This window comes from Tamandua tetradactyla, chromosome 7 (genome assembly GCF_023851605.1).
Source record: "Tamandua tetradactyla isolate mTamTet1 chromosome 7, mTamTet1.pri, whole genome shotgun sequence".
In the NCBI taxonomy this organism is placed as follows: Eukaryota; Metazoa; Chordata; class Mammalia; order Pilosa; family Myrmecophagidae; genus Tamandua; species Tamandua tetradactyla.
In genome coordinates this window covers 3,168,432-3,184,273 of record NC_135333.1, presented here as the reverse complement: position 1 = coordinate 3,184,273, position 15,842 = coordinate 3,168,432, and the positions used below count along the sequence as shown (strand labels likewise).

At 39.5% G+C, this 15,842-nt stretch overlaps 1 protein-coding gene across 4 annotated transcripts in view; it reads left to right on the top strand.

The window, feature by feature from the left end:
* Positions 1–15,842, top strand: part of PCNX2 (pecanex 2) — a 460,152-nt gene that overhangs the window by 176,494 nt on the left and 267,816 nt on the right. For all 4 annotated transcript variants that reach the window (XM_077168355.1, XM_077168358.1, XM_077168357.1 and 1 more), the window contains one exon: positions 11,151–11,283. In XM_077168355.1, coding sequence (XP_077024470.1) covers positions 11,151–11,283 — 133 coding nt within the window. The remainder of the gene's footprint in view (positions 1–11,150; positions 11,284–15,842) is intronic.

The following is a 15,842-nucleotide window of genomic DNA, read 5'->3' as shown; positions in this document are numbered from 1 at the left end:
TGCCACATAATTTCTACTGGCTCTGGGCCCAAAGAAGCCCTCTTTATGCTCCAGGTCACACAGGGACTTTGAGAAGTGCCACTCCTAGTTCTCAACTCCCCTACATTGTTTTCTGTTCTTCCTTTCTCTCTCTCCCATACGCCAATAAAAAACAGAAACAAAGAGATTTCCCTTCCCAGCCAAAAAAGAAAAGTCCCCACACAAACAAATACATGAGAGGAGAGGGAGGTATGTCATCCTTTTCATGAACACATCAGGGGATCTCAACTCCAATCTCTCCAGGGCATTCTGTTACAATGATTTGATGAGTTTACTATTGTAATATGGCAACTTTCTCAGATGAAATATATGATTGCATGAGAAAACAGCTTTGAAAAGCTGTCACATGATTTTGCAATCTTCAGTTGAAAGTTGTAATGTTTTTAAAACTAAATTAGAACAAATCTGAACATGTTATTTTACCTCGAAATTATGTTACAGAACTTTTTATTGTTATTTTCCTGGATAAATGTATCTAACTTTTTTCACAGTAATTCCCTTAACCTATATTTGTCAGTGATGTCAGTTAAGAGAAGTCCACATATCCACAGTCTTAAAAATACAATGTGCAGATTAGAATTAGAGTACCTATAGGTTTTTCTGCAAGCACCACTCTCTTAGCCCATTCCTCATTAACGCCACTGATATAACTTGCTTTCTCCCTTTATTTCATTCTCTTTTAAAATCTTCCTACTGTTCTTCCTTTCTTACTTTTCCTCTACATTTCCTTTCCATGTTACTGCACTTCCATGTTTAAACTGCTCTCCATTTCCACAGCTGCCTGGACTCAGGTTTGCAATAATGCATTTACTCAGTGAATAGCTGTTGGTGAGAAGGTGTTGGGTGTGGAAAGGGTACTGAATGTGTTTATGCTGAGCTTTCCTGTGAGGCCATGTATTTTTGTGGAGGGTCCCAAATTATCATACCCTTTCCTAGTTTTGCCTTTTCATAGACATTGATTGGTTAGGCCTCTTTCTGTTACAAATGACAGACCCCAAATCAAGGCAGTTTAATCAAAAGTGGAATTTGGGGGCCATGTAACTGAGAAGATTTGGATAGATCTGCCTTCAGGAGTGTCGGGATATAGAGGTTCAGATGAAGTCATTAGAGTGTGGTTTTTTCTTTTCCTATTGCTGTCCTGTTTCTCTGTTTTGACTCCACTTTCAAACAGGTTCATCTTTGCAGTTGAAAGATGGCTCAAGTAGCCTCAGACCTCATTATATCTTGTCTCATTCAAGTCCAGCAGGGAAAACATTTCTTTCACATAAACCCTAATAAAAGTCTCATTGTGTCTTAATGGTTCTGATTGAGTCAGGTACCCTGAATCAAATCACTAAGGCCAGAAAAATACTTGGCTTGGGCCTAGTAAACTGGACAGATCTGGGAATGTATGTTCCTCTGAAAGTGCATAGGGGTGAGGTGGTGATGAAGTGCTCTCCACAGGGAAGTTTGGAGTAGATGCTGGGCAGCTAAAACCAACAGATGACCCCTGCAGACTCCTCGTGTATGATAAAATGGCAACTGAATGAATTATCAACCTTCTTTAAAGATAAAAAAGACGTTTATCAAAGTTCTGTTTCTTTTAAAGAAAAGCTTCATATAACACCCCTTTGAGTCTCTAACACTTTCAGAGCATACCCTTAGATACATACCAATAGATAAGGTTCACCAGCCTCCCTATTTTTCACGTGCCAAGTTCTAGGTGTTTAACCACCTGCTCTTTCCTCCACCTTATTGACAGGGTGTTGGCCATACAAGTTCTAGGAAAGAATGACACATTACCATGCATATCTTGTTTTCCTGGTGCTTCAGAGATAAAATGTTATGTGTATTTGCTGTTATTTGTATGGAGAATTCTTTAGGAATGTCAGTGTTCTTATACTCTCTACTCTTTGAAATGATCTCCATTCAGTCTGATATTGAGGAGACTGTTATGGAATGCTGTGGCAATTCACTGGTCCATTTTGGCACAGGAGAGTGCACCATGCTTCCTGTCTGATACGTGAGCACACAATTCTAGTCACCTCACATAGGAAAATTATAGCATTGAAGCTGTTCCCCTGGCAGTTCTGGGAAAGCATTTAAGTCTCTGCCATCCATTAAATTCATGCTCTGGAAAAATGACTTGGTCTTATGTAAATTCAGTCTATCTGGATTTAAACTTTTGTCTGACAGACTTATGCAGATATTCCAGAAGTCTCAACCAATAGTCTCAAACTCCTTCCCAGGCTCCCAGACTTTGAAACCTGTGCCAATCATTCGTAGAAAGATTTGTAGTGAGTCTTGACTTTTATGGAAGCCCATGATATGATGATAATTTGGATTTTTTTGAATTAGTAGTCTGAAATAAACACCATTGTAAAATAGGATGAAAACAAGCAATCTGGTTTAAGTATTTTAACCCCTCCATTAACACTGCACCCTGTGTGTGTGTGTACATGCGTGCATGTGTGTGTGTGTGTCAGAAGTGGGTGGGGGTGGTGTGCCATTCTTGGCTCTAACTCTAGAGATAAAAGATGACATCTGAGCAGAATGCAGGTGAGCAAATTGGACTTTTGTCACATGTGAGGGCCAAGTAGCTCTCCCCTTCACCAGTGTTCCAGTATGCCCTTGGAATTTTTTTATTCTTAGGCAATATTACGGCAGTTCTGGTTTTGAAAGAGTGCTTTCCTGTAATAGTTCTAGTAGCAGTAGCCACTGTTTATTAAATACTTCTTGGGTTCCAAGCACTGTGCTCAGGGTTAAATCATTTAATTCAATCAGCACAACAGAACTGTAGTAGGTGATATTAACTGCATTTCACCGAAAAGGAAACTAAGACTGATTAAGTAACGCCTCAGCCTCACTTAGCTAGGAAGTAGACAGTGGGTATTTAAGTCTCCTTCTCTCCTCCCCCACCACAGGTCTGTCTGACTCTAAAGCAGGGGTCACAAATTCAGGTTTCTTTGGAGCCCAGACAGGTAACATAAATAGGTGAAGTAGGTAACATAAATAGAGAAGTAGGCCCCGTGTCAGGCAATAAAAGTGGTGGTGACTATAGTACATTGGAAGGCATTTACCCTATCTCCACAGGGCTGCTGCTATTTAGTGACAATCTACCTAGGCCAGCTTTGTAATTCCGGGGCAGTCAGATATTCCATTTTTTCATCAGTAGATAGATATCCACATTTGCATGTAAAAATATATATTTTTTAACGTTGTTGATTAATTTTAATTATTTTGAAATACCAAAGACCTAAGACAACACTTGTGTGTGGCTGGCTCTGGCCTATGGTCTACTGGTTTGCAATGCCTGCTCTTATTCTTGGGCTCTCACCCCTGAGCTCTGCTGCCTCCTGAGGGGGAGCCCTTGTTTTTAGCCCTTCTTGCAAACACATACGGTATGCCCTGATGTGTCTCTCCCACTGCCTGAGCAGGGTTCAGCGTTCATGGCCCCTGGCCCCAACCCGTCTGTGCAGCCTGATCTCTTGCCTCTCCATGAGGCCTGCAGTAGCAGGCCTTGAGCCTTTTCTCTCCCAAGCATTTGCTCTTCTTTGCCCGGATGCCCTTTCCTACTCCTTTATACCGTTTGAAATTCTTACCCTTCATTCAAAGCTCATGTGAAAATCTGCCTCTTTTTATAATTCTTTCCCTCATTAACCTTCTGGTATAAGTAAATTCATCTCTTTGTGTTGCCTCCAGAAGAGTGTTTATCCTTCTCCCTGGCACTGCATTAATTTCAGCAGGGCTCACATCTCTGCTTCTCAATTATATGTTTCAAAAGAAATGTGTCCGTGGCCGGTGTTGTGTTCAGCCCTTGCCTTGCACTGTAGGGAGAGGTATTCAATAAATATTGAATCGAATCAAATTGAATAATTGGATGGCAAAGGTACCTGGTTGGAATTTGGCACAGTGTGGGGAGTAGCTGGGCACTTAGGGGTAGTAGGGGGTGGAGGTGGGAGGAGCTGAACCCACAGAGTGGAGTCTGGTGGCTGGGGCCATGAAGGTCTGGTTGGGGAATTGGGGCATTTTGCTATTGGCAGCAGAAGTGATTGTATCCATTTGTAGAGAGAAACAACCTGACCAATGTGAGATTATGAAAACAATTTGAGCAAATAACTGAACTCGTGATGATTGGTGAGGGGAAGGAGAGTGGGACAAGGGTGGAGAGAAGCCAAAAGCACCAGCAGTTTTCCTCATTAATACATTTGAATACAAATTGTTTTCTTCCCCCTTTATAAGTGGGAACACTGAGGGTAATCCCAGCAAAATGACTTTTATTTTAAGCCACTCCAGTTAGAAACCAGAGATAGAGACCCAGTTTAGACTTTCCTATCTTGTGTTGTATTTGTTCATAAGGAAACAATTCTCTATGTCCTTAGGAAAGGTGGCTGTGATATCTGATGTAGGGAAACATACCTTCTTGCATTCAGAGGTTTAATATCTCACAGCATGAGCATGGGTCTTAGGTTCAGACTGAAGTGGGTTTGACTACCAGCATTAGTCACTGTTTTTTTTGACCTCAAACAACTAGCTTAACCACTTTGAGCATCTGTTTTCTAACCCATACATGGGGATGGTACTAGTAATTCATTCACAGGTTGCTTTAACAATTTAAATGTGATATATCATGCTTAGAACAGTACCTGCCATAGAAAGCAGTCAATAAATGTTAACTGCTGTTATTATCTCTGGAGAGAAGCCATAGGCAGTGACTAAAGTTCACTGCGACTTTTTTTTTTTTTTTTTTTGTGGGCAGGCACCGGGAATCAAACCTGGGTCTCTGGCATGACAGGCGAGAACTCTGCCTGCTAAGCCATCGTGTCCTGCCCATCACTGTGACTTTACACAGCAAAAGATCCTGAAGTTCAGCCAGGTGGAAGTCTTTCCTCTAACCGTTTTATGGGTCATTTCGTGTGACTTTAAGATGGTCAAGCACTTTAAATTCTCCTTGTTAATCTGATGTATTCCAACAGCTTGGCATCTATGACAATTTTAAATAAGTTCTTTGATAATAAGTCCCCAGCTTTTAATGCTGTTAAGTTTTGAGTTCATCTACCACAGTAAACATAAGCTCTGATTTTGTGATACTGAATTTGGAAGGAATCCTAGTCAGGGCTGTTTCTAAGCTATTCAGCCATGGAAGATATCGGAAAAGCAGCCTTTTCCCTATAAGGTGACTTCAGTGACTGGGATTGACTCCAACTAGGCCATTAAACTACTGATTCTTATTATTGGCAAGAAATCCATTCCTCTTTGCATTGTTAAGCCTTGTTGCCATGTGACAGTTTTATATCCCTGACTCTCAAGTATGAATAGAGAATTGTTGCAATGTAACTTCCATGTCTCTGGGGATTTCTGGAGGAAACCAGGATAGGAAACAAATTTCCCTCGTTGGCTCCAATGTCATTGTGGGAACCAATATACTTGTTGACCACCAAAGAAATATAAGCAGCACTTTGCAATTGTACAATAGCTGTCCATAGAGCAGTTACCTTTAGTAACATTATCTAACATAGATCTGCTTTCCTTGGAAACTAGATTGAGAAAACTATGGTTTGAATTGTCACATTTAGAATTGTTACTTGGGAAAACTTTCAGAGGATAAATTTACTTCAGTGTTTCATTGCCCAGAACACAGAATCAATTCACTAGCTCAGAGGCTAAAAAGAGCTAATTTTCCTAGAAAGTTGAAGTGGTTATCCAGTGTGTTTTGTGTCCAAAAGATTCATTGCAGGATAGACTCTTGTTTTTCCTCTGTAGGTCTTGCAATTAAAGCTTGACAGTTGTTATTCTTTGCTCAGCAAAGATTTACATTTCTTTTGTCTGTAAATTCTCTCAAGCAGTATAGCAGAGCCTTCTTCTGTAAAAGATATGTAACTAGGTTTCAGTATTAATCTGGCTTTTCCAGTGTCATAAGAAATCTAATGAAAATGCATACAAAATGCACACAGTCTGCTCTTCAGTGAAAGTCTATAGAAAGATGTAGGTTTTTACATTCATTAAGTAGACATAGTATTCTACTTTAATGGAAGATTCATTCTGGAGCAAATTAATTTATAGGATTTTTATTGGTAATTTCGTACAAAAGATGGCATCTCAACTTTTAAAAAAGTTTTTTAAAAAGCATAGTTGGGTAATAATGTATGTATTTATCCAGAATCACTTATTTTTGGCTTTTGTTTTTGAATCACAGTAGCACATATCAGAGCAGATATTGTTTTGGCTATTATTTTGAAAGCTGCCCTAAATCTCTAGACCTAATGTGTACTACACTGCAAAGGTAGATTGAACACCTATGCTTAATTTTTATTGCCTCTTCAGAATCCTTATTCTTTTGTGAACATTATTAGCATCTCTGACTCATACCTTAAAGTATGGCCTCCTTTATTTATTGGGTTCAACTCTCAGGAAAGCCCTAAAGCCATGCTTAATTATGTCCCTGGTTAACTGAGAAGTTAAGCAGACAGTAAATTGAGAAATAATCCCTTCCGTTTAGACTATTTTTTTTTTACATTAATCAGAAGAAATGGTGACCTCTGGTTTGGAATAGCTGAGAAGGGAAGCGGGACAGTAAAGTTAGTTGATCCAGTCTTCAAACAATAAAATGTTGTGAATTCTCTCAATATTAGATGTTTTTAGTTCTATCACACTTGAAGATAGGTTGAAACTTTCAACTTTAATGTTCGAAGGTTATGAGTACAGCTGCATTCTCTTAACGAGGTTAATTGAGTTAGGTATATTGCTTCAAATTCTAAAACTTTGGAAGGTCTTGGTGCCATGTATCATGTAAAGGTGGACAGAAACAGCAGGAGCAGATGGTCATCAGAGGGTCTTCCCGATGCTATGCCCACCTCTGTCTCCTTTTCGTTTTCAATATTTACTCTGCTCCTTCCTCTGTGGTCCTTATTTTATTTTTTTCAGACGCATTAGAAAGAGAAAATAAATTTTCATCCAGGCACAGAGTCATAGGATGGGATGTTCATCAGGTTGACTTCTAAGACTTCTTTCTCAGGGCGCCTTCTCTGGATTCCTCAGAAGAGACTTGCCTGCATGAGGGTTTTCTTATGGAGTGTCACAGCCCCATCTGCCACACGATGGCGATCCAATCCCGTGCTGGAAGCCTTGTCTGGCTCCCGCCCCGGCACTGCTTTTTTCGTAGATACACAGACAATTTTGCTGTCATGAAAGAAGAGTTGTTTGCAGACTTTAAAACAAGAACCCTCTTAAAATTCGAAATGGCAGGATATAGTTTTCAAAGCAGCACTGCCTTTATTTAAATAGCCGACACGTTAAGCTATTTAAATAAACGCTCTTTATTTAAAGAGCGACAAGTTAAGCGCATCGCTCTGATTTTCATTTCTAGGCTGTGTGGCCCAGCCCTTCATTAAACCTAGAATTGAGGAAGGATAGGCAGAAAGAGAGAATTTTAAATTTTGTAAATTTGCAAATCTCTTTTAAGTTTTGAGAAAGGGGAAGATTAAGAATCTCAGTAATTTTTTTCCACATCAATGGAAAAATGTAGTATAAGCACACGTCTTTAGACTATGTCACTTGTAGAAACGTAGATGGGTAAAAACCTGGGGGAGTATCAGCTTGTACTCAACTATCTCCACACAGAATGGACCATTCTGTCCCAGCTTAGATTCTAGCCCCAGTTCCATCTTGGTTACCTTCCAATGGCAGCTCTTTTCGTAGTTTCTGCCATTAACCACAATTTCTTCGATTGCTCTGAGCTCAATCTAGTTTAAATAAATTTATCTGTGCTATATAGCTCAGAACCAAATTAGTTTGATTAAGTAGAGAGCAGGATAATCAAGACCAGATGTGCTAAGTTTAGCTATACTGCAATTCAGACATTGTTATTGGGATATTTCCATTTCCGTAGCTGTTTTAGAGGAGGTAAGTGTCTCTTGAAACTTAGCACCTTCATATTAAATTTGTTAGTCTGGTGGGAATCTCTGGCCTTATGTTAGTACAACATAGTCTATTGGGATGATTATGTAACTCGAGCCTGCAGACTAAGCAGAATAAACAACGGATAATCTGAGAACAGATACGTTGAAGAACATCGATTTAGGAATTATCCAAGGATCGGTAGGAAGCCTCTGTCCATGCCAGTAACTTTGTGGACATTATGATCACCTTGGTTAGTTCAGTGGGCAAGCTGGTGCAGGTCAGATTTTCAGTACAGTGTCAGGATTTCAGAGAAGTACCTCTAAATAAGGTGATAAGTCTCTCCCAGTTGAGCAGTGCTCATTGTAAATGTGTAATAAAGTTTTCTGATACAGCATTCAAGGGCCTATAATCGTAAAGCTTAGAAGAGAATCTTTCTTAATGTCATCGTGCTTTGTCTATCCAACTCTTTAAAACAGGTTAGGAGGGAACTTAATATGCTATTTGATTCTGTCTTTGTAAACTAAAGAGGATTAGTTGTGAGTTGAGGGCCAGACACTCTCCTTCCATTTTTGCTAATAGAGACAACTAGAATTAATATATTTTTGTGTGAAAAACAGAGGGGCCATGTTTCTGTTTAATATGAGACTAAGCAAAGTCAAGTCCTATTTCAATAGAAGTAAGAAGGGCAGGCACCTTTACTAAGTGCCTAACATAAGGTACATACCATTAGGTGCTTTGCACCATATAATCTCATTTAACTCTCACGACAGTCCCTATGAGGGAAATGCCATTCCTCTTTCATGGGTGAATATTTAGATAGGAAAACAATGTGCTCAGTCACACCTAGTAAATAGTAGAGCAGTAACTCAAGCCTAGTTCTGTTTTATTCTAACTCATCCAAGAGATTTTGGCAAAAGAACTAGACTTACAAATAGGATTCATAAATGGCTTACATAAGAAAATAATAATGTTGGTTATCATTATTAGTATTATTGCAATTAGAAGCATACTAAGTAATATTCAAAAATTAAGCTAAGGTCCTCTGACTCTTCCTTTTGCATCATGTTTCCTAGCAAGAAGCGTTAGTAGGAGATTTACTATAAAATAACTGTTTGCTTCCCTGTGCCTGCCCATGCTGGGGAAAAAAAAAAGAAGCTGTTTGCAAACCTTGTACCAATAGTCAATTCTTACTTTATTTTAGTCGTCAATAGAAGGTGCTATATACCTTCTAGATATTTGCATACACACAAATTTCTTAATACAACTCCTACCTTTTTAAATCACTACCTACAATATGGATAGAATTATCTTTGGGTTTTAGTGACATTTACTGAGTTTTAGATTTCTCTGAATTTGTATCAACAAGGAACTTTCAGTTCTATTGTATTTAACTATAAAAATAACACAACTATGGCACTCGGTGGTTTTGTATGAGGCAGAACAGTTTGTATGAACATTTTTAAAATAAATTTAACTGATTTTTTTATTAGGAACCGTCATTATAGCACTGATAATGATCATATGGAAAAACACTGTTTAAGGAACAGTTACTCAAACTAAATGAAAGGAGGGGATTTTTAAGTTTTCAAACTTTTTCTGTGTACTTACCCTATCTGATTCATTGCCTAAGCCCTGCATTTATCATATCATGTTTCCTAAATCATTGTTAAAATGCAGTCTTTATTGAATTTTATAAATAATCATAAATCATAAGCTGCCTTAAAAACGTAGACAATTTGTGTGTATGCCTGAGTGAATAGTGAAAGTATTTTTACGCATTGTTCATACAGAGTATTTGTATGTTTGTGAATACAGTAGTAGGGAGTTAGAAAAAAGAAAGATCCAAAAACTTGTCAGAAAGTTTATGATGAATTGTGTAGACTAGAGACCAGGAGAATGTTTGCATTCTCGAGGATTCTGTTTTAGTCAGAATGGCTTAGGCTGCAAGTAATTTAAGACCCAATTCAAAAACAGGTGAACCAATAAGATATACTTTCTCAGAAAAAATTATGATCACTTTAAAGTTCATTAATTCAGAAGCTCAATGATGTCGTTGAAGAAACTGGTTTCTTTCTATCTCTCACCTGCTACCCCTAGGGTAGTGGCTTCTGTCCTCAGGCCTTGTCCCTCTCATGACTGCAGTGTGGCTGCTGCAGCACTGTGTATGCTCACTCAGACAGCATCTAAATGCTAAGAGAAAGCCTCTTGTTTTTATCTTTAGGAACTATAAAACTTTCCCATGAACTCCCCTTATCCCTCAGTTGACTTCCTTTTGCTTCACAACAGCTTCTTCGGATAGTATTACATTTCCATTCCAAAGCCCAGATTGATGGGGGAATGGAGTTATCAGGATTGATTTAGAATGGCAGGGTTTACCCCTGGGGCTAGGGAGGGTCCTAGTGACTTTTCTGAAGCACAGAGTCTTAAACGATTGAATAAAATTGGAGTTGTGTTAGCAAGAATTCTGTTAGCAGTGACTGCTATAGAATTGCAGTTCTATAGCAATTGACTGCTGGATAGGCAGCCAATACTGTCCCTTAAAATCGTCAGCACCCTGCTAAAATAGCAGATGAAAATGTATATCCTGGTTCTTGATATCTGAGTCAAAAAAATGCCAGGTCTGACATTTTCAAAACAGCTTTATTAATGTAAACCTGTCAGTCTACACATGATTAAAGATAAATAAAACTATTTAGATATATATCATACTTAATTTAGTAATATTCTCTTTTTCAATAGCTAGATGCATTCCTGTTTTTTAATATGTACTTCCCTTGCTTTCGGGTGTTTGAGGAGTATTTGGGGGTGGTTGGGGAGAGATGCGGAGAGAGTGTTGGGGGTTGGGGTGTTACGCAATCACTTTTCTTCCTGATTAATGTATGGGGAATTATAACCCCACTAATCATTGTTTTCAACAGTGATAAGGTGATAACTTGATGTTACCATCTCCCCACTCATGAAATATATAGAAAATTAAGATTTTCTACTTCTAGAATACCATGACACATTTCAGCCCTGGAAAATATGAATAGTTTGAACATGTTGCAAGATGATTGCCTTTCTGCCTGTGAATAGCCTCATATATATCATTTGGAACTTGTAATTGCTTATTTAAAATTGTAAGGGCTCGTTCCCCTACCTCCCTTGGGGAGCTTAAGTTTCCTCTGTTTGTGTATAATAGATGGCTTCCAGAACTTCCAGGTAAACAAAGCTTTTGTTTTACACATCCTCAGAGAGGCACAGATCAGCTCCTCCAACACCACTTCTGAGAGTCAAGATGCATCTTCTGGGGACCCGGCTGTCAGTGCCCTTCAACAGCAGCTGCTGCTGATGGTGGCTCGGAGGACCCAGTCCGAAACTCCACGGGTATGTTCCATCGTTGCCATCTATGGATGTTTAACAGCAAAGGATGCTTCCAGGTTGGATTATTTGACAGGGTTAACCAGGTCTCATCCTGACTCATTACATCACTAAGTTGTGGATCTATCACTGTATAATAGTCTACTGACTGAATGTGAAAAAAAACCCAACAACCCTCTTAGGTAACAGCTACCCTTTGATTGATACTAACAGGATTGTCCCTGTCAATTGCCCTTCCAAACACAATGGAAATTTATATTTACATTGATCTTTGGTTGCCCTGATGCCTAAATTTTACAATAGTTTATGCAGTTAGATTGCTTTTTCCTCCCAAGATTTGGGAAAATGTCTTAATTTTTATTAATTTATTATGGTCTTGTAAATTAAGCATGCAAAGATTCTTGAAGATAAATGTTTGACTTGAAGAGATACTTTATTCTTGGGACAAGTGACATTATCATCAAAGGGCTTAAAATGTGAAGCCATCCATTATTCTGATTGACAGATGTCTTATTAATGTTCATCACATGTTCAGTAGACCTTTAATGAGCGCTGACTCTGTGGAGGCATAGAAAAGGATCTGACACAAGAGTTAATAGGGGAGGTGAGGCATATACCCAGTCCAGGAAGTCAGAACTACAGATTAAGTTTTGGGCATTTCGGATAAGCAGGAATGGGAAGGATCCTTAGAAGGAGGAGCTTCTAAGCTTGCTCAAGGCCTTAAAGAAAGGTGGATTTCAGTTGGTGGAGTTTGAGGGAAAATGATAATAGATGGGATAAGTTGGTTTGAAGTTTCTTTGTTGATGCGTTATCTTATTCTTTGCAATGTTTTGATTCTGTCTAAAGACCACTACCTTTGCAAAAATAATATTGTTTTTAGGTTTGTTTTTACAGTTGCTTAACCAAAATTATTCCAGAAAATCTTTGATGGTGTAGTGGGCCAAAATGCATACACTGTCATTCCAGTGTGCAAAAAATATAAAGTTATCTTCTAACTGACCACTTACTGCTCTGTAGCTCCTATTTCTGCTGGTGTGATGGGGTCAGGAGGGATTTAAAAGAGCCAATTAAAGGTAACTCAGCCCTTTCAGGCTTCAAGGAGTTTTTCTGGGAACAGATATTCATTTAATTAAAAAACTTAGTCCTATTAGGACTATTTCTTCATTTTCATGTATTCTGTCTCACTTCCCTTTCCTGCTTCCCAAGGTCTCTAGATGCAGGGGGAAGCTTTCCTCCTGCAGCTGAGTGCTGTTGGTGACAACTCGCAGGTCAACAAATTCAGCTAATTGGGATAGGCACAGATGCTGTGGTACATAGAAGCAGTACCAGGCAGAGACACCAGGGATAGGAGGCTTCCTTAATGAGGTGGCACCTCAGCTGAAATGTGAAGGATGGGTTGAAGTGAGCCGTATCAAAGGAGGGAAGGGCATATAGGAAGAGAAACAGCCTTGGCAAAGGCCTGGGATGAGGTAGCATGCCCTGCTCAGTTTCTGGGGCATGGAGGTACAGGAGTAACAACATGAGTTATTTTCTTAAATGAGTCTTGCAAAAATAAACAGAAAATATGGCTCAGAAATCCAGACTACTGAATTCTTCTTGTCCCCACCCCCCCTCCTTCTCTCCTTCATAGCTGGCCAAATACAAAATGGGTGTCCTCCACGAGAATTCTCCCCTTTCCAGTAAAGGACCATATTCTACAGGCGCTAATGGGGGCGTGGCCAGGAAGTAGGCCAAGGCCAGGGAAGAGACTTGTCAGAATTTCTTCCCTGGCACCAGTGAAATGCAAAGGGGGAGCACTGTAAGGTGGACTCCTAGCAGGGGCTCACTAACTTCTTTTTTACGTTAGGCAAAGTAGTGAATGAGGTTCTTTTTTTTCTTTCATCGCAGCTGCAGAGCCCAGCTCCTGAGCACAAAGGGAAGGGCAAAGAAGCTGGGGCAGATGTGGAACTGGTGAAATCTGTCCTCTGAACTCCCAAATGGCAGTCATGGTGTTATGTGAATCCATTTATAATAACTAATACTTCTCTGTACCTCAGTTTATCCATCATATACTTGTAACTTTCCTGGATATGTTCTATAGCCTCATTACCATGGCCTATAAAATCTTATAAAATAGTACCTTTACCTTATATGGGCAAGCGCTAAAGTAAGCACCTTGAAACATGCTATGTATTACGCTGCTGGTTGAGAGGCAGATACACTTTATTCAAAGGCAGCTTTAGATCTATGGAAATACAGCATTTTCTGCTTCCATTTACCCTCAGCTGGATCTGGTTTCAAACTCATTCAGCTTGCCCCACATTAAAAACAGATGAAAAAATAAGCAGTTAAAAAATAAAATAAGCCAGCCCTCCAAATGCACCCTCTTCCCACTGATGCCCCCGACTCCTCCCCTCCTGCTGACCACATCCATGACTTTGCTGACCCACCCTCCCGCTATCGCCTCCTCTCCCAGCTCAGCACACCCTAGCTGGCAGTGTTGCTGCTGCATTCACGTGTTTAACAATGTCCTCTTGTTTGAGACAAAAGAAAAGAATGCGTTATTATTATTTTTTTAAGTATCTTATGTATATATCTTTAAAGGAGAAATTTGTGTGTACCCGATGGCATTGCTGGAGAAGTTTTGAACTGTGTAGAATGAATGAACCAACACGTTCTCCTCTTGGGGTCCCCTTTTCCCTATTATTTATGGCTCTTTGACCTTGTACATAGCCCAGTGTTATGTGGAAATTGCTTGAGCATGGAAAAGAGTTTGGGTGTTTTTTTTAAACTAATTTAACTTGTTCTGGTTCTTGTTGGGAATCATAAAGGTGTCTGTGTTTTTGGAGTATTTCAAACTGAGGATTTATCTGTTATCTTTACTCCAGCTGCTATTCCCTGATGCCCGTTTTCATCCACATATGTTGAAAGTGAAGATCAGGAGACATCTCATGAGGTTTGAGGTGGTTAAATGTCTTTGCTCTCTCCAGTGTTTCCTACCCCCTGGAGCATGGCTCTAGGTGGGTGTTAGGTGTGTCCCTGTGAAATCGGACTGGGTGCTGGCTGACGTCTTTTCCTTCCATTGCTAGTCCCTGCTCTCGTGCTGGCCTGTTCCCACAGTGCTTGATCTTGAGGGAAGTCATTCTCCAGTCCAAGTCATAGTGCCCAGACAAGTGAAGAATGAACTCCCCACCAGGGACTTTCATCTCTTTCAGAGAAGCAGTTAGGCCTGATCCTATTGACTAGACTCTTTTCCCTAGGCCTGGCCCCTCAAAGAGCTTTTTCTTAGTAGAGTCAGCTGGGTCAAGGGTCGGTAATGGACTAGAGCACAATATCAAAGGTCCTTTTCCTGTAGAGGAGGTTTCTTGGCCCTAAGTATTTCAAACCACCTGAAGGATAGTCTGTTGGATTTGTACAAATCCTATACCTACTCAACAAACAACTTTTGTCAGATTATCCTTAGTTTAAATACTTCATAATACTTTATTTTGTGTAGTATGGGGTTTTATGTCATTGTGCATATAAGAAGAAAAGATCATTTTATTCTCTGTATAAACACTTAGCTGTATAAATCTTAGCTCTAAAAGCAAAAATTTAAAAAGCGAATGTAGGAAGGATGTCTTGTCATCCCTGAGACTCAGCAGGTCTCTGTTTTCCCGTAGTGAGCAAACTATTTGTTCTGCTGCTGTTGTCATGAAATATGACAGTGGAAGTCACAGAAATGTCCCTTAAGCAGCCCCCTTACTGCCCTTTAACTCCTGCGGACTGTGTGTATCTTACTACAGCTCATGATGTTGCTGCAAAAGTGGTAATGCCGCCCTCCCACTTTCCTTTCACTGTCCCTGGTAGCTGCATGGTGTTCTCTTCTCAAGGTTTTGAATCTCCCTTGTGCACTCAGATTAGTTTTCAGGTCTCTTCCCTCTGTCTCCCTCATCCCCCTTAATATATCTTGTTTCCTCAGGCTAGAACTGTAGAAACTTGCATTGGTTTTGTTCCTTAAATGTTATTGCTTGTTTTGTCCTTTTATTTAACCAAATAATGGTCATGCTTTAGGACCTTGTTTGTTGAACATGTTGGTTTTCCTTATTCTGTTATTTATAGAAAAATAATTTATCAAAAGAATATGTATAATTTTTGTATGCTATATGCCGAGGGTCGCATTTCATTCTTTTTCCATAAGAGTATCCTGTTATTGCAGCACCATTTGTTGAGTTATTTGTTTGTCTGTTTGTTTCTTTGTTTTGTATTTGGGAAGTGCATGGGTCAAGTGTTGAACCCGGGTCTCCTGCATGGCAGGAGGGAATTCTATCACTGAACTACCCCCTCAACAAAGAATATTTGAAAAAGGCTACTCTGTCTTGAAACTTGTTTACCTTGAAATTATCAGACTATCAATGTTTGAAACTATTCAAGCAAAAACATGTATCATCTGTGTACCATTCTGTACTAAAGTTCTCAAGTCTAATAAATTAATAAATCAGCACCAATTCGCAGTGAAAAAAAGATATTGTATTGTACATTAGAACACTTTGTCATGTAAACACTAAAAGCTCTGTGTAAAGTATAGCAGAGGCATCATCATCGTC